This window comes from Anas acuta, chromosome 12, assembly GCF_963932015.1.
Source record: "Anas acuta chromosome 12, bAnaAcu1.1, whole genome shotgun sequence".
NCBI classification, from domain to species: Eukaryota; Metazoa; Chordata; class Aves; order Anseriformes; family Anatidae; genus Anas; species Anas acuta.
In genome coordinates, this window is record NC_088990.1 from 10,762,802 (window position 1) to 10,786,198 (window position 23,397).

General features: G+C 40.9%; 2 protein-coding genes and 1 long non-coding RNA gene across 3 annotated transcripts; all 3 read left to right on the top strand.

Annotated features, from left to right (window-relative positions):
• Positions 1–921: 921 nt before the first annotated feature.
• LOC137863080 (uncharacterized) lies at positions 922–17,841 on the top strand. The gene is made up of 8 exons (XM_068695932.1): positions 922–1,160; positions 2,566–2,898; positions 13,012–13,068; positions 15,023–15,307; positions 16,040–16,102; positions 16,565–16,680; positions 16,873–17,016; positions 17,130–17,841. The coding sequence occupies exons 1-8, from the start codon at positions 1,115–1,117 to the stop codon at positions 17,154–17,156; spliced, it is 1,071 nt and encodes a 356-aa protein (XP_068552033.1). The 5' UTR covers positions 922–1,114; the 3' UTR covers positions 17,157–17,841.
• LOC137863081 (uncharacterized) lies at positions 2,942–4,384 on the top strand. Its single transcript, XR_011100682.1, has 2 exons — positions 2,942–3,643; positions 3,778–4,384. It is a non-coding gene; the product is annotated as an uncharacterized lncRNA (long non-coding RNA).
• Positions 17,842–17,949: 108 nt separating the features above from the next.
• LOC137863079 (olfactory receptor 11L1-like) lies at positions 17,950–23,397 on the top strand. The gene has a single exon (XM_068695931.1). The coding sequence runs from the start codon at positions 22,181–22,183 to the stop codon at positions 23,117–23,119; it is 939 nt and encodes a 312-aa protein (XP_068552032.1). The 5' UTR covers positions 17,950–22,180; the 3' UTR covers positions 23,120–23,397.

Genomic DNA, 23,397 nt, shown 5'->3' on the forward strand with positions numbered 1-23,397 from the left:
CCAAAGCACACTTGAATAATTTGTTTAGAAAAAAAGTTAAATGCGGTAGTTTTTCCTACAGACAACTAAATTTCACATGAAGTAGAAGTTGTTTAGTTTTGGTTATGCTTCAATAGCAATAAGAGGGGAGAAGGGGAAAAAGGGGGTGTGGTGGGAAGGGCGCCATACACACATTCTCATTATGAAGACATCTGTCCTCCCAAACAACCACTATGTGTATTGAGGCCCTGCTTCCGAGGGTGCGGCCAAATATCACCCGTTGATGGGAAGTAGATAATTTATTTTTCTTCTCCTATGTTTCCACGTGGCTTTTGCTTGGTTGTTGTTGTTGTTTTTCCCTCTTCCTTTTCCCTTTAATTAAATTATCCTTATCTCAACCCATGAGGCTTTTTTTTTTTTTTTTTTTTTTCTTTGCAGCATACTTTCTTCTTTTGAGGATGGGGAGTGAGAGAGTGGTTGTGGTGGAATTTGGCTGCCCAGCAGGGTAAAACCACCACAGGGCAGATTGTTCTTCCAGGAAGGGATCCTGGTCTTCACAATGCAAGAACAGGACTGCCTACTCTATTTCTTTGTTTTGGGCATAGCTCACAGTGATACAGATGCGGAGGAGCCAGAGATGAAAATCCTCCTTCTCCCTCCCAGACCTGATAGCCATGGGCTTTGGTGAGGGATGGTGCAACAGGTTGGAGGAAGGAGGATTTGACCCCATCTCACTCCCAGAGAGAGCATTCTCCACATTATCGTGAATATCTCCCCCCTCACCCTGCCCCCAGCTATCTGCAGAGCAACAACCCACACAGAAAAGGGTTCAGGGAAATGGTTATGAGAGGCCCTGGTGAGACAACCGAGGTCCCTGGGTTTCCTGTGCAGGCTGAGCAGTACTCAAAAGGAAATGTGACTTGCTCTCCCCACCCATGACAGCAGTGACTAAGGTATCCAACTCCCCAGTGCCTAAAGTACCTGCAGCTGCAAAGGGGTTGGTCAGAAATCTGTCTAGAGTTGGAAGGAAATCAGCCTTCAGTGCTGAAAGGACAGGGCATTTCTCTGCTGACCCAAAGTGAGGAAGGCCTGAACTCTCTACCTCACCCTGCAAATTCCTCTGGAGAAGCCTGCAATGTTCCTCTGGCTGCTGGTCATCACCTTTGCTGCAGCCCCTGAAGGTGAGAGCCCCACTTTTCCTGGGTCAAGGACAAGGGCATGCATTTTGTGCTCTCTCCTCACCAGGGTGGATCATCTGCCCAGGACTTGTAGCATTTCAGAACTACTCTTTGCCCTTTCCTGCCCTTCTGTAGGATGTGTAGATGTTGAAGGACCTAAGGAGGATGATCTGGCATCATTCTGCAGTTCCTCTGTACTTCATGGCATAGGAGAGCTGTCCACCAGCTCCAGGGCTGGAAGGGCTGGGGCCCAAGCTGACTCTTCCTGACTTAGGAAAATCTGGGCTCTACACTCCCATGGTACCCTGACCGCTCTCTTTAGATGCCCAGAGCATCGCCCAGCCGCATACTGTCTTCTCATGGTGAGGTATGGGAGAGGCAGGCTGGCTCTGGGCTTAGCTCAGGCTGAAGAAGAAGGAGCAGAAGGAGAATGGCTGTAATGCTGTTGTGTCTCCTCTTTGCAGCAACTCTAGGAGGTAAAGGCGGGTCCCAAGAAGGATCCCAGGAACACAAGGCCATTTCTATGCCCAGGTGTTTCCATGCCCAACTGTAATGCCTGCCCCATGCATTCCTTCTCTGTGGAATCCCACTTCTCCTCATACTGGGGACTCCAAGCCCATGGAGACAGCAAGGGTACCAAGCCAGGGCTGAAAGAGCCTAGCAGGGCCTGGGAGGTTCCCAGGTCTGACTTACACTTCTGCAGCATTTCAGGGTATAGCTGGACCTTGGACCCACAAAAGGTGCAGATGAGCACAAAAAGATGAGACAAACGATGAACGTGTGGTGTTCAGCCCACTTCTATCTATGCAGGGTGGGAACCATCTCCAGAGATGGTGTTCTCAGTGCTGCTAGGGGTATGTCATGAGGCCAGAGGGGCCACAGGCTCCATCCACTCCATCCAACCAATAACTGCTCCAAGGAGCCTTGTAGAATCCCATTTTGAGCAGCTTTAGAATTTTCCAGGTGCAGGCTATTTTCTGGGGACACAGCAAGAGCCCCATGTTTCTTGCTCCGGTGGGGATCATGTGCAACTGGCAAACCAACTCCCCATGTATCCATACCCATCCTGTTCCCTGTGCTCAGGTGCAGCTGGTGAAGGCAGCAGTGGGACTGAGAGGGGCTGGGGACTCCATGTGCTCCTTCTTCCAAGACTCTGGATTCATAGTTAGAGATATGTCATGTTTACCAGCAGTTATCTAGACTCTGGTGGGTCTCCTGCCTCAGAAGTCCTTTGGGTGGTACAAAGAAATATGGTTCTGTGGTGTCTGAGCAAACCACTGCTTCCAGGGATAACTCCTAGAGCTAAAGGACTCTATTTTTGTGCACCCTACAGCCTTGGGACTGACTACTGAACCCATGACCTTTCTCACAAAAGCTCAAACATCATACCTGCCCTCTGTCTTTCCAGGTACCCTTTCCAACATAGAAATGGTGGCATCTGGTCCCAAGGAAGGGAAAGTCTTCGGATCACTCCCACTCACCTGTACTGTAATAGGAGCACCTTTGGATAGCCCTCGCTATGACTGGAATTACGTCCGTCTGGCTCCAACAGGGGAACTGCAATTTCTAGCATGGGTCTATCCTTTTGGGAATAACACAGGCTATGCCCCACCTTTCCAAAGCCGAGCCACCATCTCTGCAGATAAAGCCAAAAAAAAGGTTTCCCTGCAGCTGCATGCCCTTACAGCCGTAGACACAGCCACCTACTTCTGTGCCAGACAGCACACCATAAAATCAATGGAGGCAGAGGCAGCACAAAAAGTGGGAGGACTACTGTGGTGACAGAGCCCTTCCTCAAAGTGACAGTTGCCTGTACATGTTCTCTGAAATAACAGTGAAGATCAGGACTAAAAGATGTTGGATCTCCCAACCTATCCATGGCAACTGAATTTGCAGAGAAGTTTGACATTTATAACAGAAGTCAGAAATAAAATTTCATGTATGAATAAGTCCCATGGGCAGCTCAATCCCCAAACCTTTCACACAACATAGACTTTCATCTAATTCACAGACTTCTCCACAAGCTACTATCACTGCCTCTTCTCCACATCTACCCTGGTGCTCCTTTAATCCCAAGAGAGTAAAAGGAGCAGGGCACCCTCAGCTCTCCATATCAGGGCTGCCTTTTGGGGCTGCAAGATGGCACTTGGTTCCTTCTGCGTGCAGCACAGATCTGCCCCAAGCTGCCTGTCTATCTCCTAAAGGGGGATTGCACCCTTGTTGGAGAGGCTGGGTACCCTTATAGCTCTGGGAACAGCAAATGTAGATGTTTGCTTTTCTACATGCTGGATCTGGAGATTGGGCCTGAGCAGCTGTTGTCTGCTCCAGAGTATTTAAAATCTCAAGCAGAAGCACATCCCAGAACTGCCTAATCCTTCTTGATAGACCGTCCTCCAGCGTGCTGTGGGTGGCCTCTGCCAGCGCTGGGGCGCCAGCACTGCTAGCCATACAGAAAGATTTCTTAGCTGTGTTGGCACTCAGTCCAGGTAAGTCATAATGGTGTTTCTTTGTGCACTGATATCTGGTGGAGAGGGAAATGTAAGAGCATGAGAGGTACTTCTGACATAGAAGCGCATATGCTCAAAGTGTATCTATTTGTGTCTATTCTCCCTTTCTACAGGAAGACAGATGGTCAGAGGTGGTAGCGCCCAGGGCTCTCTCACTACCTTTGCATGATGGCCACTATAGCAGGATTGGACTTCCCTCTAATCCTCAAAGATGTCGCATGTCATTCCAGATGCTCCATCCCTGACAGAGATGATGATACCTTTTTCCAGGGAGGGAATGTTTTCTGGACACCTCGTACTCACCAGAACCACAGTACAAAAAGGATGTAAAACTGTTGGAGAGTGTCCAGAGGAGGGTGACGAAGATGGTGAAGGGACTAGAGGGGAAGACGTATCCGGACCGGCTGAGGGCCCTGGACCTGTTCAGCCTGGAGAAGAGGAGGCTGAGGGGGGACCTCATCACGGTCTATAACTTTCTGTGCCACTCACACTGACATAGAGAGGATTGTATCATGTCAATGCTGTTATGTAAATAACTGATCCATTTTGTCTGGAAAAGTGAGCCAAAAGAGTGCATTTTAGTAAGATGCTGTATTCTTGTGGTTGAGATGAATTAAGGTACTTTTATGTGTTGGATTTATGGAACTCTGACAGAGAATAGTAGAGCAAGATATTAAAGAAAATATTACTCAGCAATAAAGAAGCTACTTGCATGTCTTACACAGCTGTGGTTTGACAATGTGCCAGAATCCATAACTGAGAGTGAATCTACCCACTGGTGAGGAATGAATCTATCTCCTGCACTGCACTGAGACATGGGCAATGTCTTGCCCTTCCCAAATGAAACAGCTGTACCTGAAGAAACCAGTGTGTAGAACCAATATGTAGAAACCAATATGTAGAAACCAGTGTTGTTTGTCACTGGCATCTACCAATGCCACTTCCTAAACCATTCTGTAAAAACATTTAGTAACTACTGGGTTAGAAAAGAAACAAAAAGAAAAAAATGAAAAAAAAAAAAAAGAAACAAAAAACAAACAACAAAAAACAAACAAACAAACAAACAAAAGGACTGAAAGGTTGAATTCAGTCTTTTAATCTCTTTCTTGGACCAGGCACAAAAATGAAGCTGGGAAGCTTCTGATTTGTGACTTCTGGAAGACGGAGACACAGTTTGAAAAATGAGAAACCCCTCACCCTCAGCAAATAGGGTGGGGGTGCACAAGAAGTTGGGAAGGAACACAGCCAGAACGACAGTCCCCAGCTGACCAAAATGATATTCCATACCACGTGATGTCATGCTCAACAATAAAAGCTGTGGGGAAGAAGGAGGAGTGGGAAATGTTTGGAGTTATGGCGTTTGTCTTCCCAAGTTGCCATTATGCATGATGAAGCCCTGCTTTCCTAGAAATGGCTAAAAATATGTTTTCCAGTGGAAAACAATGAATATATTCCTATTTCGTTCTGTTTGCATGTGTAGCTTTTGCTTTCCCTCAAGTCTTTATCTCAATCCATGAGTTTTCTCACTTCCAGTGGTCTCCCCTATCCCACTGCAGGATTAACACAAGTCAGCACTTTGGTACTTAGCTGGCATGTGCCAGGGCTAACACACAACACTCAACTTCTGATTGATCTAGCTCTCCACTCATAGACCACCTACTCAGTTTAGTGTCTCTCATTTCCAGATATGCTTTCTTATGTGCAGAGAAAGATATGGAATAGAATAGATCTTAGAGTCAGTCACCTACAACATCCCCGGCATACCCGTCACTGATAGCAGCTGAGCTTGGAGTTGGATCCAACACACTCTGGGAAATACCTAAAACCTAGCTTTGCTCTATCCTTTCTCAAGAGTCCAATGTAATGTTTCATCCTTTCAAAGCCAAGTCATCAGCTCTGTAGATCCTTCTAAGGACCAGCTCTCCCTGCAACAGCTGCAGACACAGCTGCATGTTTCTATAGGAAAAATTAGAATTTCTTTAGAAAAAAACAAAACAAAACAAAACCTAATGACTGATGGAAAGAGCAGGACAAAAGAAAAAAAAAAAAGAAAAAAAAAGGTGAGAAGACTGAAATGTTATTGGAGTTTTCTTCACAAGGAAAGTTTTATTTGAAATGTCTGAAGGGTAATTTCATGATTCTAGGGAATCCAACAAGTAGCCACAGTAAATACAGTAAATCAGCCTCCACTCCTTTTCTCCCCATACACCAATTAGACAGGCACCATAGTAGAAACTGAACTAGAGTACAGTGTTGTTTTTTTTTTTTTTTTTTTTTTTTCACAAAATGTTTAAAAATGTCTTATTGGTAACTTGGCAGAACAACCTGGGGATCGTGAGGGACTCTGGTGAAAATGAGCCATCAATGTACCTATGGGAGTAAAAAGGATGGAGCCAGGCTTTTCTGAGTGGTACTTAGTGACATGACAAGAAGAAATGGGCAGAAAATAAAATACAGGAAATTCCTCTTAAACATAATGAAGAGCTTTTTCACTTGGAAGGTAACTAAGCATTGGAACAAGTTGCCCAAAGAGGCTGTAGAGTCTCCATATTCAATACTCAACTAGATATGGCACGTAGGAACTTGGTTTAGATGACCCTGCTTTGAACAGGGGTTTGAGATAAAACAATTTTCTAATGTGCCATCCAGCCTTGTCCATTCTATGTTTTCGGGCATCAACCCCCATCCTTCAAATCTTAGCACATTTGCACAGCAAAATAGGCAATGATACCAAGCAAAATTAACCTCTGATGAATATGTGTATTACAGACTTATTTTGCTACGGCATAAATATATTAGAAATAAAAGTAATTTGGTAGATGATCAGTCCACAATAGTCCTAATATGTAAGACAAATTAAACTGACACTTAACGTGTTTGGGTACATCTGGTCTCTGACATTAAGAAAACGTCCTACCTTAAATTTCCATAATTTTATTGAAAAGAAATCTAGAATAAATTTATTTGAGGGTAAAGAGCTCTGAAATGAATCCATATTCAATGTCAACAAGTATGGGCAATGTTACAGTGAGAGAGGCATACCATTTTCTTAAACTACCATAGGAGTGATGCTGACAATGTTACTTTTAATTTACAGTGATTGCTCTGTGGTTTGATTTTCCATCAGTAAAAGAACAGAGAGGAAGACAAACTTCAGCATTCAAAAGACATCAAAGAGAGTGTGTCACCTGGTACTGAAATGAAATCAGAAATGTTTTTGTAAGACTATTCATTACTGTGTGGGCTAGGTATCACAGTAGTTGAAGGGGACTGAACTACACAACAAAAACTGACTTCCTGAAGAGCCTGCAGGTGTATAATATTCCACTTCCTCACAACCTCAGAGAACAGATTTGATACTGATCATGATGCAAGCTGTGGGACAATCACTATATGCCATGATAGTTTTTCTTGCACTCAAATATGAGTGTTGGGCTCAGGATAATTTGATTTTGAACATCTAATTGTCTGATCTTGGTCAGCAGGTGGGGTTTTACCTGCCACAGTTCAGAAGGTTATATTTAAGTTACTCTTTGTGTCTCCTTTGTAGCCATTAGAGAGAAAATCCAGGAGCGGGGCTTGATGTTCCTTTTGGGTCCCTTAAAACTGTGTCTGTCCAGCACTTCTGCCAGGATCCCTCAAGTGCCAGAATGGCTGGAATGTATGCCCAGCAACCCTGCCAGGATGCCAGGCCTGTCTTGAAGTGCACAGACACAGAGGAGAGACAGTATGAGTCTTTATTGGCTATGTATGGATTTACTGCTAATTCCTTTTGTTCTAAAAGCACAAGCAACAATTTAAGTATTTCTTGTCCATATTTTATGCTGTTTCCATGTGGATTCAGTAATTCTTGTTCTTTCCACATGGCTACATGGGCGTGTATGACTCCAAAAATATACTTAGACTTGGTATATGTTAACTTTCAGATCTTTCTCTATTTCAAGAGCTATAATCAACACAATAATCTTGGCCTTTTGTGCTGAGGTATTCCAAGGTAATGGTTTAGTTCCTATTTCTTCCTCGAGGATTACTGCCTCATATCCAGCTTTCCTCTCCCTCTCATGCATGAAACTGCTGCCATTTGTATGTAACTGTAAATCTTCATCTTTTAATGATTCATCCTTTAAGTCTGGTCTGCTGGTATAGACTTATTCACAGTAGCCAGGCAGTCATGCTGTAATGGTTCTTGCTTAGTTATTGGCAACAGGTTCAATGTAGATACCATACCCAGAGTCTCTTCTTCTTCCTATATCAGAATAGCTTGATATTTGGCCAATTGACTCAGAGAAACCCAGTAATGTCATTTATCATTTATAATTGTCAGAAGTTCATGAAGGACCATTGCAGTTATAGGTTGTCTCAAGGGAAGATTCCAAGTCTTCTGGATTAATAAAGCAGCTGCTTCTACAGACCATAAGCACGCAGGCCACTCTTTACTTATTTCATCAAGTTGCTTTGAGAAGAAAGCCACTGGTCTTTTCAAGATCCTGAGCATTTGGGTTATCACTTTTAAGGCCCAATGTTATCTTTAATATTGTGAGAAACAAAGTTGTGTTTTTGCAATAGAAGGTGTTTTTGCAGTGGAAAATGCCACTAGCCTTGCATATTGAAAAGCGATTGTGCAGGCATGACAGTAGCATAGCAGTGGGAAGTATGTTAAGAAGAGGAAGGTCCCACTGTCCCAAAATAAGGAGGATAGCTAAGAAAAACAGGAGAAGCAGTGCAAAATCAGTAAAATCAAAAATCATGAGCCCTCTAGGAGAGAAGAAAGAAGAAAAGGAGAAAATAATGGTTGGTCAAATAAAATAGTATAGAATGGTATGGTAAAAAATAGTATGGTATAGTATAGAATAGTATGGTATAGAAAGGCGTCGACTAGCTTGTGAACCTATAGTACTCAGCTAATGAGGAAACGGGAGAAATCAGCTGTTGAGTAATAGGGAATACAATGTCATGGTATACTTTCACTGTGTGCTCCTGCTTGCTGGACACCTGCCATTGCAATTGCGAATAAAATAGCTTCACAGAAGATCTTGTCTAAGAAAATTATTGAGATTTTTCTCACAATATACATACAATTGGAAGGGCTTAGTCATATCTGGCAAGGCTAAGACCAGAGCTTCCATTAATTTTCTTTTTATCTCATCAAAACTTTTCTGGTACTCTGGAGTCAATTCCGGTAGTTCTTCTGACCCTTTGATAACATCATATAATGGTTTATGAATAAGTCCAAAATTTGGAATCCAAATGCAGCAGAACCCAGCCATTCACAAGAAACCTCTTAACTGTCTCTTGTTTTTTGGTACTGAAATTCTGGAAATCATTTCTTTTCTTTCTGTCACAAGTATTCTTTGTCCTTTTAAACTGCATTAATTGCAGTATATATTACATTCAAGTATCCATTTTTGGTCCAAACCTCACCATCCTTCATTTTATAGTGTGGTCACAAGTGATTACAATACCTTTTCATTTTACTTTGGTCATTGGTTCCCCAGCAAATTTAATCAAATTATTTAAAATACACCCCAAAGTGGAACAAGGGGAAACAGTCAAGGATTAGCTAGAAACCCATATTTCTCAAAAATAGTTTTCCTGTGCACTCAGCTCTGACCCTCTGTCAGTAAAGATAGCTGGTCCTTTACCAACCATCAAAAATCAGTGTGTATTCATTATAAGCTTCCATTGTGTATCTTAAGATGCAACTTCCCGTGTCACAAACTGATGCAGGAAGGAAGGTCAACATGTGCAGAAGGGGAGGTCAACATAACCGTTGAGTGGAAGGAGTTCACTCACATAAGTCTGTTATAGTGGGAACCCAAATGGATTTATCAACCTTGAACACTGACAGCAAGAAGTAGATAAGGAAGTAGAAAGAATTACTCGTTTAAACTTTAGGTGAAGCTTATCCCATTAACATAGAAAAGTAGCCAGCTGTAGGCTAGGGAAGCCCCCTACCACTAGAAACCCCTTACCCTCTAAGCACGCATAGTAAAAAAGTAACGTACTGTATCTTTTAATGAAAGCAAGAAGTTAAAAGACCAATCATGTAAGTGAACGCTATCATTGAACCTGAGGAAGTGATGATCTTGCATTTTGTAATATATAAAATAACTAACTGTTCTCAGTAAGGCTGGCATGCGAGCTTAGTGGAGTTACCACCTGGCATTCATCTCTATGCAAACATGAAGTAAGCAAATGTCTTGATTCTGAGTGCTAATCAGCTCCTTGCACACTGGGTAAAGAACACCATTTTGGGACAGGACTGACCATGCCAAAAATGTGACAGGATAATCAGGGTCTTTCGGATATTGAGTGATAACATGGCAACAGACCACAGACTAAGTTTGATATAAGTACCCATACTGATTAATTAAGCCTGAGCAGAATGCAAGCAAGCTAAGCATAAGGTTAAGCAAACTGAAATGGAGAAGCTACTTACCATGTAGTCAAGGCACTAATGTTACCTATGGATGAGCAACAATCAGGAAAGTTGTCATAGAATCACAGAATCATAGAATCATAGAATCACAGAATCACAGAATCATAGAATCACAGAATCATAGAATCATAGAATGGCTTGGGTTGGAAGGAACCTTAAAGATCATCTAATTTCAACCCCCCCTGCCATAGGCAGGGATGCCACACACTAGATCAGGTTTGCAAGGGCCCCATCCAGCCTGGTTTTGAACACCTCCAGGGACGGGCCATCCACAACTTCTCTGGGCAACCTGTTTCAGTGCCTCACCACCCTCTGAGTAAAAAACTTCTTCCTAACATCCAATCTAAATCTCCTCTTTTTCAGTTTAACACCCTCCCCCCCTCCTCCCCCCTATCATTATCTACACGAGTAAAGAGTCCCTCTTCATCCTTTTTATAAGAACCCTTTAAGTATTGAAATGCTCCATTGAGGCCTCCCCAGAGCCTCTTCTTCTCCAGGCTGAACATCCCCAGCTCTTTCAGCCTTTCTTCATAGCAGAGGTGCTCCAGCCCTCTGATCATCTTTGATCGTCTTTGGCCCTCCTCTGGACCCATTCTAACAGGCCCACAGCTTTCTTGTACTGGGGGCCCCAGACCTGGATGCGGTACTCCAAGTGAGGCCTCAGAAGGGCAGAGCCAAGGGGGACAATCACCTCACTTGACCTGCTGGCCATGCTTCTCTTGATGCAGCCCAGGATGCAGCTGGCCTTCTGGGCTGCAAGCACACACTGCTGGCCTCATGTTGAGCTTCTGATCTACCAGAAGCCCCAAATCCCTCTCTTCAAGGCTGCTTTCAATAGGTTCTTCTCCCAGTCTGTACATATGCCTGGGATTGCCCTGACCCAGGTGCAGCACCCTGCACTTGGTCTTATAGAACCTCATTCAGCCCACTTCTCCAGCTTATCCAAGTCCCTTTTGAATGGCATCCCTTCCTTCTGTTGTATAAACTGCACCATTCAGCTTGGTGTCATCTGCAAACTTGTTGAAGGTGTACTCAATCCCATCATCTATGTCATTGATGAAGATATTGAAAAGCACCGGCCTCTACCTGGACATAGAGCCAATGGCCACTACTCTCTGGGTGCATCCACCAAGCCAATTCCTTATCCACCGAATGGTCCACCCATCAGATACGTATCTCTCCAATTTAGAAATCAGAATGTCATGTGGGACCATGTCAAAAGCCTTACAGAAGTCCAGGTAGATGACACCAGTCAGTCTTCCTTTGTCAACTGATATAGTCACTCCATCATAGAAGGCCACCAGATTGGTCAGGCATGATTTTCCCTTGGTGAAGCCATGCATTTGATTGTCAACATCTCATATTGTCTTTCACAAACATCTTCACCAGGCAACACTCCTTGATCAACCAACAAGACCAGTCAACTACTCTTACAGGGTTGTGACCTTCAGTTGTGACCAACAAGCTGATGCAAGAGTGTCAGGTGTGTTTCTAGAAGGTTTATGCTCTGTGGATAGCATACTATTATCTGGTGAATGGTTTGTCCGTATACCCAAGAAGGGCATTGTCTGGTCCATTCAGGAGCAACTGAGTGAGTCAACACAGTTGTTGTGTATCACCCATAAATACTCTATCAATATTGTTAAAGACCACCAATGGATAAATCACAGATTTTTTTTTATTTTTTTTTTTAATGTGAATTGGTTATGTAAGTATGTTATATAAGTGTTCTATTCTTTTATTCTCCCATGCCATAACAGAGGAAGGGAACATCTTGCCACACATATGCATAACAAATGTATTCACGTGAATTTTATTTTTCTCTGGACGTTATGCTTGACACAAATCTTTAGACGCTGTTCATGCTAAGAGTGCAGAATTTGACCATCATGCAGCATTTGATCAATCCAACTTGCACCATCCACAGCAAAATCCCTATTTAATAATGCCTCTATCGTACAATATATCTCTACCTAATAAAGAACAGTTATCAAAAGCATGATTTCCTGAGGTACTGAATTACCCTTACCCCTGGGCCATCCAGAAAGATAACAGCTCTAAAAGACCAGAGTGAGCACTTTCCTCTTCTTCCTGGGAAAAAAAAAAAAAAAAAAAAAAAATATATATATATATATATATATATATAAAAGTAAAATTAAAAAAAAAATCCAAAGTGAAAAAACAAAGAAACAAACAAAAGCAGAACACTTCTGCAACTCTGAAGAGTTTTGCTAATTTCTGTAGAATCACACTCACACAACTTTTGTTTTTTCATTAGGCAAAAATCTAAGTGTTCTCAGAGCCACGTTGCAATTCTATATGTCCTAGGTAGGTTTAAATCTCCACTTTTGACCCATAGTCGGATTCTTATTTGCAAGTCTATGTGATTTCTTTGTATGGTATATCGGTATACCTGTCTCATCTGAATATACTGTGAAGTAAAAAGGAAGGAAGAGGCACTTTTTGTAACTAAGTATATCACTGTGTTGAGAACTTGGAGTAGCACAATGGCACAAACACTCTAAGGCCTCATACAAAAACCTGAGACTGCAAGAAGAAAATTTCAAGAACATTTCAAGGAAGAAAGAAAGAAAGAAAGGAGTGTGCTGAAGGAGCAAACTGCAGTATTCCTGTGACTATTTATTCTGCAAGTATATTGCTTATTGAGTTAACAACAGAGAAGAGGAAAGAGTTTTAAAAGCTTTGGCCTGCATCAAGTTGTTTGAAATCTCTCTACCACAAAAATATTTTTCCCCCCAGTTTTGGAAAGAAAAGTTTCTCTGGAGAGCTTTCATAGCATTTCATTCACAGATCCTTTGGACTAACCACTGTCATTTTGTTCTTTGAGTTTATACACCTTTAATATGTAGTGAGGAAATCATTTCTGTTTTCTGACTATGCAGAAACACTGTGGAAACAGACAAGCTTGTATTTGGAAGTGGGATTGCTTTCTCAGTTGAACCAAGTAAGTTCCATTTGTATTACTACTAATATATTTCGTACATGTAAGTTTGAGGTGGGGTGGACAAAGTGGAGTAAATCTGAGTTGGGGTGGGTTTTATGATGTTGCAGTTGAATGAGAATTTTCTGTTGCTAGGGATCTCTTGAACATGTATACACCAACCAGGTGCTCAAGTCCTCAATTTAGTTAACAAAACTTTTCTGGACCAAAAAAGTTATTTTCCTAGCCGTGTGCATCAGCATTACTCCACATATCCTCAATACCACCTCTCCCCGACCCTTTTCCCCACAGTAGCTGCACTACTAAATTTAACACTGTATTGATTATAGCTACAGGAGATGGTATTTTGGCCCAGTTTTAGTATGAGGTAAAGTTAGTTCTTTTCTTTCGTTTGTGTAACACTAAGATGCATGGAAAGGAAAATGGAGACATAAAGGGTTTCAGAAGAAAAATCCTGTGGAAAATCATGGCGTATAGGATTTAGCAAACAACTGTTTGAAAAAAGCACTTCATATTTAGAAATGTCACTCATAAAGGTGATCTTTGTAAGGATGGTCTACCTTCCCCAGCTTTTGTGTGGGAATGTGAAGCAATAAAGTCTCACCCGAGCCTCAACTCAAACTCTCTCAGCCTGTCTTCATAGGAGAGGTGTTCCAGCCCTCTGATCATCCTTGCAGCCACCTCTGGACCCGCTCCAACAGGTTAATGTCATTATTATGTTGGGGATCCCAGAGCTGAACACAGTACTCTTGGGGAGTTCTCATGAGAGATTGCCACGGCCAGGCACAGACTGTGATGCTGAAGGAGCTATAACATAGGTGCAGACAAAATGCTTATAACCTCATCTTAAACCAGCTCCCACGCGAGGAGATGAGAGAGAGTCAGCTCCAAGTCCCAGCAGCTGAACTTCCAGGACAGGCAATGCACACGAACGTACCAGGAAATCCTGGATAACCGTTTAACTGGGGATGAGCATTCCAGAGATCTCTTCTTTTTCTCCTAGTTTTTCACAGTAATGACAGGGGTAGGTTTCAGTGAAAGCATAAATGCTTAGTACAAAGATGCCTTAAGGATCTACAGGAGACTTGTTTCTTTCAGAAGGAATAAGCAGAGAGAAGACAGAGTAAATGGGATATGCAGAATGGCACTGAAAGCCTCTGTTAGTTGCCCTAGTTTTATTCCTTAGGATGGCTCAGCATTATGTAGTGAAACGGTCTCATAACTTGGAAATCACTCCAGAGCTCATGTAACACTATTCACTTGTTAATTTTAGAGACATTTCTATGCCTGGGTCAGGTTCTTCAAAGAAATATTATGGAAATGTTGAAATAACAGAATCTGGAAAGAAAATCTTGTTGGACCTGAACATTTGTAAATGAAAATTTAACATCATCTTCTGTTTTAACAACATTATTTTGTATCTGCAGGTAATCCCACCCAATGCCACTTATTGGAACAGTACTGTAGAGTGGATTATCAGAGTCCTCTCACTTACATGTATATTTTATGGTTAAGCTTTTTAACCTCATCAAGTAAAGGATTTTTGCACAATTAAAAAAGGATCTTTTATCATGTATCATGTTAGAAACATATATGACTGCCCTTGAAATAAATGTTCTTTTTAGGATGTAAATTATTATGAATTATTAATGAATATGATCATTTGTGTTGTATTCTTAAGAACTCCCTCTTTTCAAAGTGCCTAATTTAAATTAATTCACATATAGGTATGAGTTTTAGTAAAAACAAGTTTAAGACCCCAAGGGATTAAAACCTTCCATTAAAATCCCACTATGCTCCCTTTCTGTGTTTTAGCTGCTCTTTGGGAAAGAGAAGGAAGAAGACACTTAGGTGTCAGGGGACAAACATGAGTGGAATATGTTTGAATTGCAGGTGATTTAGCTGTCAAGAAAGTATGCAGAAATAAAGTTATTCTAAAGTTATGCTTCTTTTTCAGACAGACAGGAATATTCTACACCAGAAGTCATTGCACTTAAATCAAAGGAACCCAAACAATATGGCAGCAAATTGAATATAGCTTGTTTGGCAAGGACATTCTACCCTAAGAACATCAGTCTTGATGGGCCTGAGGGTCACATTGTATATGATCTGAAGGCACCTCTTATCACATCGGAGGGGATGTACAGTACATGGAAAGTAATTGGAGTAAAACCAGATGCAAAGGGGACCTGCAAGGCTGTGCACAAGAGAAATGAGACTGCAGCCAGCACAATCCTGCCAGGTACAATGTTTGTGGTACAAGCACAGACTGATTCTGGGAGATGCCTCTTCCGAGATACTTTCTTAGTCTTTGAGCATCTAACAGGAACAAGTACAGTCAGAAAGATATTTAGGTGCGTAGACATGTGGAAGTGAGATATTCAAAAGTACATGGTGTAGATGATCTTAATTCAACCATTTAAGCACTGGAATTTTCTTCTTTAAAAAAAAGGGGGGGGGGAAGGGGAGATGGAGGGGGACATGGACAACCAAACAACAACAACAAACCAAAACTCTTTATGTTTCTGAGTCTTACTTTATCTGATGCAAAATCGTTCAAGGCACGTGAGTATACATGTCTGATAGTAGAAAGCTTGAAATAACTTATGAAAACAAAAAGAAATGGAAAATATGTTTTTTACCCAAAACTTCTGGTTACTTTTTGATTTTTATTATTATTATTATTATTATTATTATTATTATTATTATTATTATTATTATTATTATTTTTTATGGTAAAGTGCATTTCAAAAAGGATAGAAAAATCCTCAACAATCTTGGTGGACTTTTCTGCAATCACATGTAGAAAGATATTCTTTCTCTTCAAATTAATACCAGAATTAATGTCTGCCTGCCATCTGACATTCCAATAATGCTTATCTACTGCTGGGGAAAGGGGCATAGGTGTTCTTTCTTTAATTCTCATTTTATGTAGTTTAGATACAGTTTATAATGTGTCTCAATCATTCAACAGAAGAGAAAGCTGAAGAACTGGTGACAGTGAAAGTTTGCAACATTACAGATGCCTCTACAAAAGGTTAGTTGTTTAAAGCATTAGTACAGTTTATGTACTTTATTGGTGAATCAGTAAAAATACATGAAAATGTATTATCTTTGGTACAGAACTGTCTGAATTGTAGATACTTACTAAACAATAGGCTTCACTGATTGTGGATTCTGTATAAAGACATGACAAATTACTTTCTCTAGTGTAAAAATGTCAGAATTGGAAATATTTATTGAGGAATAAGCTGCTATTTTGGGTTAACAGGTTAAATAGCTGAGAATTTTCCCTGGGATAAACCAGCAATGGGAAGTAAATTCTCACTGGGCAGGCATTTCTTTCTCTCGTCCCTGAACTTGATGAATTTCTCTGCCATCTTCCCCTCTGTTCCTCCTTCCCTCATCCATGATGTGTGGATTTTCCTTTTTTTTTTTTTTTTTTTTTGATAGTATCAAGGCCAAAATCTCTTCCATCTTTTTCTTCTTTTGAAAACAGATGTCAAAATGGAAAAAATGAATATGGTTTTCATGGTGGTTTTGTGTTTGAGAGTTTTGCTGGCGAAAAGTATTGCCTTCGGTACACTCATGACTATCAAGCTATTCATCTTTGAGGTAGGAAATAAATAATTCAGTCCCTGGGAACATAGGAGGGAAGTGTAGGGAGTGCAGACAATTTGGGTTTATAACCTCCTGTAACCCCACAAGGAGTGACACCATCTCAGCTCTTCTGGTTTCCACAGAATGAGTCAATGTTTCCAGTGACTAACTCATTGGTTGCTCATCCGCAATTTGTTTTTGCTCCAGGCTAGACCAGAGCACCTCAGGTTATATCAAAAATCTTCTGCTGGCAGCTTCGAGTGGAGAAAGTCTGGAGAGAAGTCCAGACATGTGAGGACTACAAAGGGAGAATCCCCAAATACAACAAATTTGAAAAAGGAGAAGGAAAATGTAGGTGGGAGAATTCTGAAGATCAAGTACACAAAATGACCAAAATGATTATCCAGTTTATTCTGATTTCACAGAAACTAGGCACAACTTCATTAAACAAACATTTCTTTCAGGTACTAAGTGAGCCAGCAATGGGCTGAAGAAGAGTGGGAGAAAATGTAACAGTGTAATTTAAACACTGTGGCTCAACTTTGCTGCCAATAAACATCTAAGGAACCAAAGAAGCAATATCCCTTCCCAGTTCCTGTAGAACTTTGAGTCCCATCACTTCATCAAGGTGCTCTTCAGTTAACACCATCTGAAAGCTTTCTTAAGCAGTTAATATTGTTGAACTCTTGTCTTGCTAAATTTCATTAATTGTTACAACAATTTTTTGTTATGTTTGATTCATATCAGAAATTGTCTTCAACCTACTGCTAAGCAGGAATACTTAGATGTCCTACTCCTCTATCCACTGCGTTGAAGTACCAAGTTGCTTAGATAGTTTTCAAAGCTTAAAACTGAGCTTCATACTTACTATGCTTTAAAAATAACATCTCTATTTGTATTACATTACTGTCTACAAAAGTAATGCCATACTGCTTAGGGATCCCAGGCAGAGAGGAAGTATTGTATGGTTTTAATTTTTAGATGCTTTTATTAGTGCTAATTTTCTAGTGTAGGTGAACATAGTTCCACTAGACCTGAAGGAATTCATGTTAGGCAGATATATACTAGGATTTTCCTTTGTTCCTCTAGAAACTTTTTTCTCTTTGTCAGGTGTATGGAGCCAACATTTTAGGTTTCTTAATGAAGATCAAAATAAAATTTTATTATGCTGAAGTATTGTAAGATTTGCACAGTGTCCTTACTTATGATAATTCAGTAAAAATTGATAAAATTCAACTGTCATATCCAGTGACCACTGAGAACTAGGAAATCACCTACCACATGATGTATTTCCCTTAGATTAAAACTGTTTTTCTTGGGTTTTCCACAGGGTAAGAGAAAGACTGCCTGACACATTTAAAAGACTTCAGCAAGGCTAAGAAATTTGGCTTTGCTTTTAAATGAATTTTAATTATTCATGTCCTTTTAAATTAGTCAGGCTCAAAATTTTTGATTGTAACAAAAAGAAAAATAGTAAATATGAGAATAAGGAATGAAGGTACAGATCTCAGAAGGTGAGAAAACAGGATACTGACTTCCCACTTACCAGTACTGGGAAGGGGCCAACAGGAAATACTGTGGGCTGGTTTGACAGATAACCTAGAAGTTTGGTTAGCAGTCAAAACACACACACACACACACACACACAAACAAACAACAACAACAAAAAAAACCAAACTGCACACACATGTCCCAGTTAACTTTTGTCTCATAAGCTTCAAGCTGCTGCCTGCTTGAAGCAGGATCCTGTGGTTAAAAACTAAATCACACTTTGCAAGAAAAGTTCCCCCTTGTTTTGAAAAGCACATTAACCACTTCCTGACGGGAAAGGGTGCACAACTGAGGTACTGTTGGCTCCAAAGCAGCAAGGCAAAATCTGTTTAATCAGTCTTGTTAGGTTCAGTCGTTCACACATGCAGTCATATCCAGAAGATGTGACTTTTCTATGATGTTTCTAGGTCCTACATATCTGTGGTTGAGTCCCAGAAGCACACACACAAATGTGGAGAACAATAGCAGTCATGTTTTTGTTTCCTAGGCATCACAAGTAGTAGAAGCACAAGTGAAGCCACACAGGCTATAAATGTCCCTTGAAGCAGTCTCCTTTCTTTTCTACTACACTTGTGCAGTATTCAGTGATGCAGCCACCCAAACAGATCAGGCTAGATTGTTTTCACAGCACCCAGTTTCTACTGTATTGCCTCCTTTCCTCTCTGGCTCCTGAGCAAGAGCTAATTTCCCTGTAGGTAGTGCCAAGCATTTGTGTACCCTTCCCTCCCCAAGAATGGTGCTGTCCTCAGCAGCTCTTTAACATCCTCCTGCTAGTGAAGTAGCTCCAGGACCAGGCTGGGCCATGTGGCAAAGGCCCTGCTAAAACAGAGAGATACACTTCAGAATCCCTGAGCTAGCAGTAGAGCCTCCAACAACTCTGCTCTGATTGCAGTAGGATCTTTGCATGCTGCAGGTGTTATGTACCTCATCCCATAGACATCTTCGCCTCATGGCTCTTTCTTACAAGGGTGAGCAGTGATCCTTCTTACTTCTGTGGGACAGCTGCACACTGACAGGGTTTGGGACTGAAAGATGAAGCATCTGCCCAGAGATGTCTTTAAGAGTGGCAGGCAGGACTGCCAAAGGGAAAATTCCTTACAAGCTTCTCTATGTTGGCATGGATTTGCTAAAAAAGAAAATTCTTCTCTGGCAACGTAAGGATGGACATGAGGATGCAACACAACAGATATACCCCTCCTCCTCCCACCCGTCAGGAACACAGATTGTAGGTAAAATGTTATGTGAGATGAGGAAATACTATCAATGAGAAGGAAATTTTCGTTGAACCTGTGAAGAGTAAGATTTTGTCCCTTTGTCCCAGCCTGTAAAAGTGCCTACAGAGGGGATTCAGCTCAACATTTGCACTAGCTTCTTTACAAGAGCTTCAGAAATTGCTGCGTACCATAGATACCAAACATTAGAGCTCAGTGACAAATACCAATTTGCTTGCTTTCCTCTCTTTTTTCTCCAGCCTACGCAAGCCAGAAATTACCTAAGAAAAAGGAGGAACTGCAGGACAGTTTTGGGGATGGTCCTAGGAAAAGGGGTATGTCCTGTCTCTGTGAGGTGATCATTGTAGTGGTTATACCCTGCTGGGCAGCTAAACTCCACCACAACTGCTCTCTCACTCCCCCTCCTCAGAAGCAGAGGGGGAGAAGAAAGTAGAAAGTATGCTGGAAAGAAAAAAAGACTCAGGGGCTGAGATAAGGGGAATTTAGGAAGAAAGAAAAAAAAAACAAACAAAGGCCGTGTGGAAGCAGAGAGAGAGAGGAAAATAATTATTCCCTACTTCCCATCAAAAAGCAATGTTTGGCTATATCCTGGGCAGTGGGGCCTCAATATGTGTAGTGGTTGTTTGGGAGGACAGACGTCTTCATAATGAGAGCCACTCCACTCCTTCTCCCTTCCCACCTTTTATTCCTGAGTGTGACACCATGCAGTATGGAACATCCTTTTGGTTGGTTTAGGTCAGCTGCCCTGGTGATGTTTCTTTTCTCACTTTTTTGCCCACCACCTGCGAGAGTTAGAGAGTCCTGATGCTGTGCCAGCACTGTTCAGCAGCAGACACAACACTGGTGTGATACCACTGCTGTTCTGGCTACAAGTGCAGAGCACGGCACTGTATGGGTTGCTGCAGGGAAAGTTAACATCCCAGCCAGACCCCGTACAACCTCACTGCAGCCTTCCAATGAATCTCTTTTGTACTGTTAACTTGGGAATGAAGAACTCAAGAGAAAAGTCTCTTTAAAGTTTTCCTCCCCAGTAAGCTTGCCATTTTCAAAAAAATGAAAAAATGTTTGAAGAACTAAGAAAATATGTTTTGATGTTTTACGCGTTCCAGATACCTTCTGGCTGAAGAAAACAAACAAACAAACAAAAAACATAAATAGGAAATGAGTAGCAAAAAGTCTTTTTTGTTTCTTATTTATTTATTTATTTATTTAGTTTGCCCCTTTAACATTTTGAAAGCAATCAGAAATTATGAAGATGAGCCTTGAAAGCCCGTAAGTGGTGAACAAGCAGCAAAACTTATGTTTTGCCTAGAGAGCTTTCCCAAAGTGTCACTCAGAAGATGCAGTAGAAAGACACAACTTGGATGAAATGTGCTGTGAAAATGTCCCAGAGCAAAATCTTGAGTTATTTTTATGTACTTCAAAATGATTTTATTTTTCACAATAGAATTTCATTTTACAGTTACTGAGCTGCTACATTTGAGCTTTTTTTCAGAAAGCATGGTTTGGTTAGCTGAAATGTCTGTAGTGTTTCTGGTGAATTCTGGATGCAGTTTTTTCAAAGGGATTTTTCTTCTTACTGACAGGCTGTAGATGTGTCATCAGCCTTGCAGTAGTAGCTAGGGTGTTCTATGGAGTGTCTCCACCCATGGCATTACTCCCCAGAGATGCTTGGTAAAGACTGAATTCAATGTTTGCTACAGTTCCACCTTTGTCTGCCTGTCTTCATAAAAGTCAAGACTGACCAAAAGGTAGTTGAATCTAGAAGGGTTTCTATCTAATGAGATGTTGTAGTCAATGTAGGAGATTGTTAATAAAGCTCTAACTACAAAGGACGTATCCAATCTAAGGACCTGAGCACAGACTGAAACCTCATCAGTACCTAATGTGTTTGTAGATTGGAAAAGGTCTGAAGCACATACTCAATATTATGTGTAGTGGTTCATATGTGAGTAGATAAATACTATATTAATCTGCTTTATTATGTGTATGGAAAATTGAGATTATTCTTTTGAATTGCATTGTGCCTAATCAACTTGTAATAATAGTTTATTCACTATGAATTCCATTCCTGAGGCAGGAATTTTATCTTTATGCACAGTATTTAACAAGAAATTATATGACTGCTGTTGAATCTGTGTGGAAGTTTGTATCCTGCCATAGCAAAGCATTTTGAAAGTGTTATGTGTTATCTTGGTATGTTTGAACAGGACCATGTATATGAGTATTTTGAAATCATTATTTAAAAAAAATAATCATGAGTGCAATAAGTACTGTTGATTGTGCATATTAATTCTTTCAGTGAATAGTAGATCTTTGCTGTCTGAGTTCATATGTGTAAGTTTATGTACTGTTTTTTAGCATGCATTAGTATGAATGATACCTATTATATCTACTTATGCAATTTTTACACATATCCTTATGAAAAGATACATATCTTTATGTGAAAGTGTGAAGAGTGGCTGTCTACATGACCATTTGCAATTCATTCTGTATCTGTCTATGTGAAGTTCATGAAATACATGTTAAAAAATCTGTCTTGGGACAAATAGAGAGCAGGATGTAAGGAAAGGAGGTAGAATGGAAGGTCAGATCAGTAGTGACTTTGATGCTGCTCCAAAATGTTTATTTGAGAAACACAATCTTTAAAAAGAACACCTTCACTACTTAAAATTATCACATTCTGGTATTGATTACTTCCTTAACAGACAAATTCTGTCTTTTTCCAAAAGATGGTAAATGACACAGCAGTACTGGAATTCAGGCTACTGGGTTTCAGTGGCAACCCACAGTACCAGATCCTGCTATTCATAGTGTTCTTGGTTATTTATATTCTCACCATTTTAGGAAACGTCATTATTATTTCAGTAGTGACACTGGAGCCACGACTTCATTTACCTATGTACAAATTTCTCAAGAACCTCTCTTTCCTAGAGGTCTGTTACACCAGCACAATTGTACCCAAGATGCTGGCCAATCTATTGGCAGAGAGGAAAAGCATCTCTTTCTCAGGGTGCATGGCACAGCTTTTCTACTTCATTACCCTGGGAGCCACTGAGTGCTACCTCTTGGCAGCAATGGCATATGACCGATACCTTGCAGTCTGTGAACCCCTGCACTATATTGTGACTATGACTGCTGAGTCTTATACTCGTCTGGCTGTGGGCTCCTGGATCACTGGTGTCTTCACTGGTTTTCTCCCCTGTCTGATGGTCTCCAGATTGCACTTCTGCAGTTGCAACCTCATTGATCATTTCTTCTGTGATATCTCTCCACTGTTGAAGCTCTCATGCTCAGACACCACTGTAACAGAAGCTGTCATCTTCATCCTCTCTCTCCTGGTCCTTTCCAGCTGCTTTCTGTTGGTTCTTGTCTCATACCTACTTATAATCCTCAGTATCCTAAAGATCCCCTCTACTTCTGGGAAAAGAATGACTTTCTCCACCTGCAGCTCACACCTCATGGTTGTGACTATATACTATGGTACAATGATTTCCATGTATGTCCGTCCCACCTACCGCCTATCCTCAGAGCTCAGCAAGGCTGTATCTGTGCTCTACACAGTGGTGACACCCCTTCTGAATCCAGTCATCTATGGCTTGAGAAACAAAGGATTCAAGGAGGCATTGGAAAAAATAGTCATCAGACACCATCGTCTTCGTGCTTTGTAAGATGGGGAGAGTTCAACTCTGACTCTTGTTATCCAGGTTCTTTGTTATATTCTGATTACAGTGCAGGTTGTTATCTCAATAACACATTACAGTAACAGTTTCTGCTTTTTTTATAAAGAATAATTCAAGCCATTTATTACTGTTAACCAAAACAACTCCTGGCATATTCTCATGCTTTACTTTCCTCTTTTTCTTTTTCCTTTCTCCCTCTCTATTTAGCCAGCATTTAATTTACTTTTTATTAATTTTATAATTACTATTTGAATTGCATTTTATGT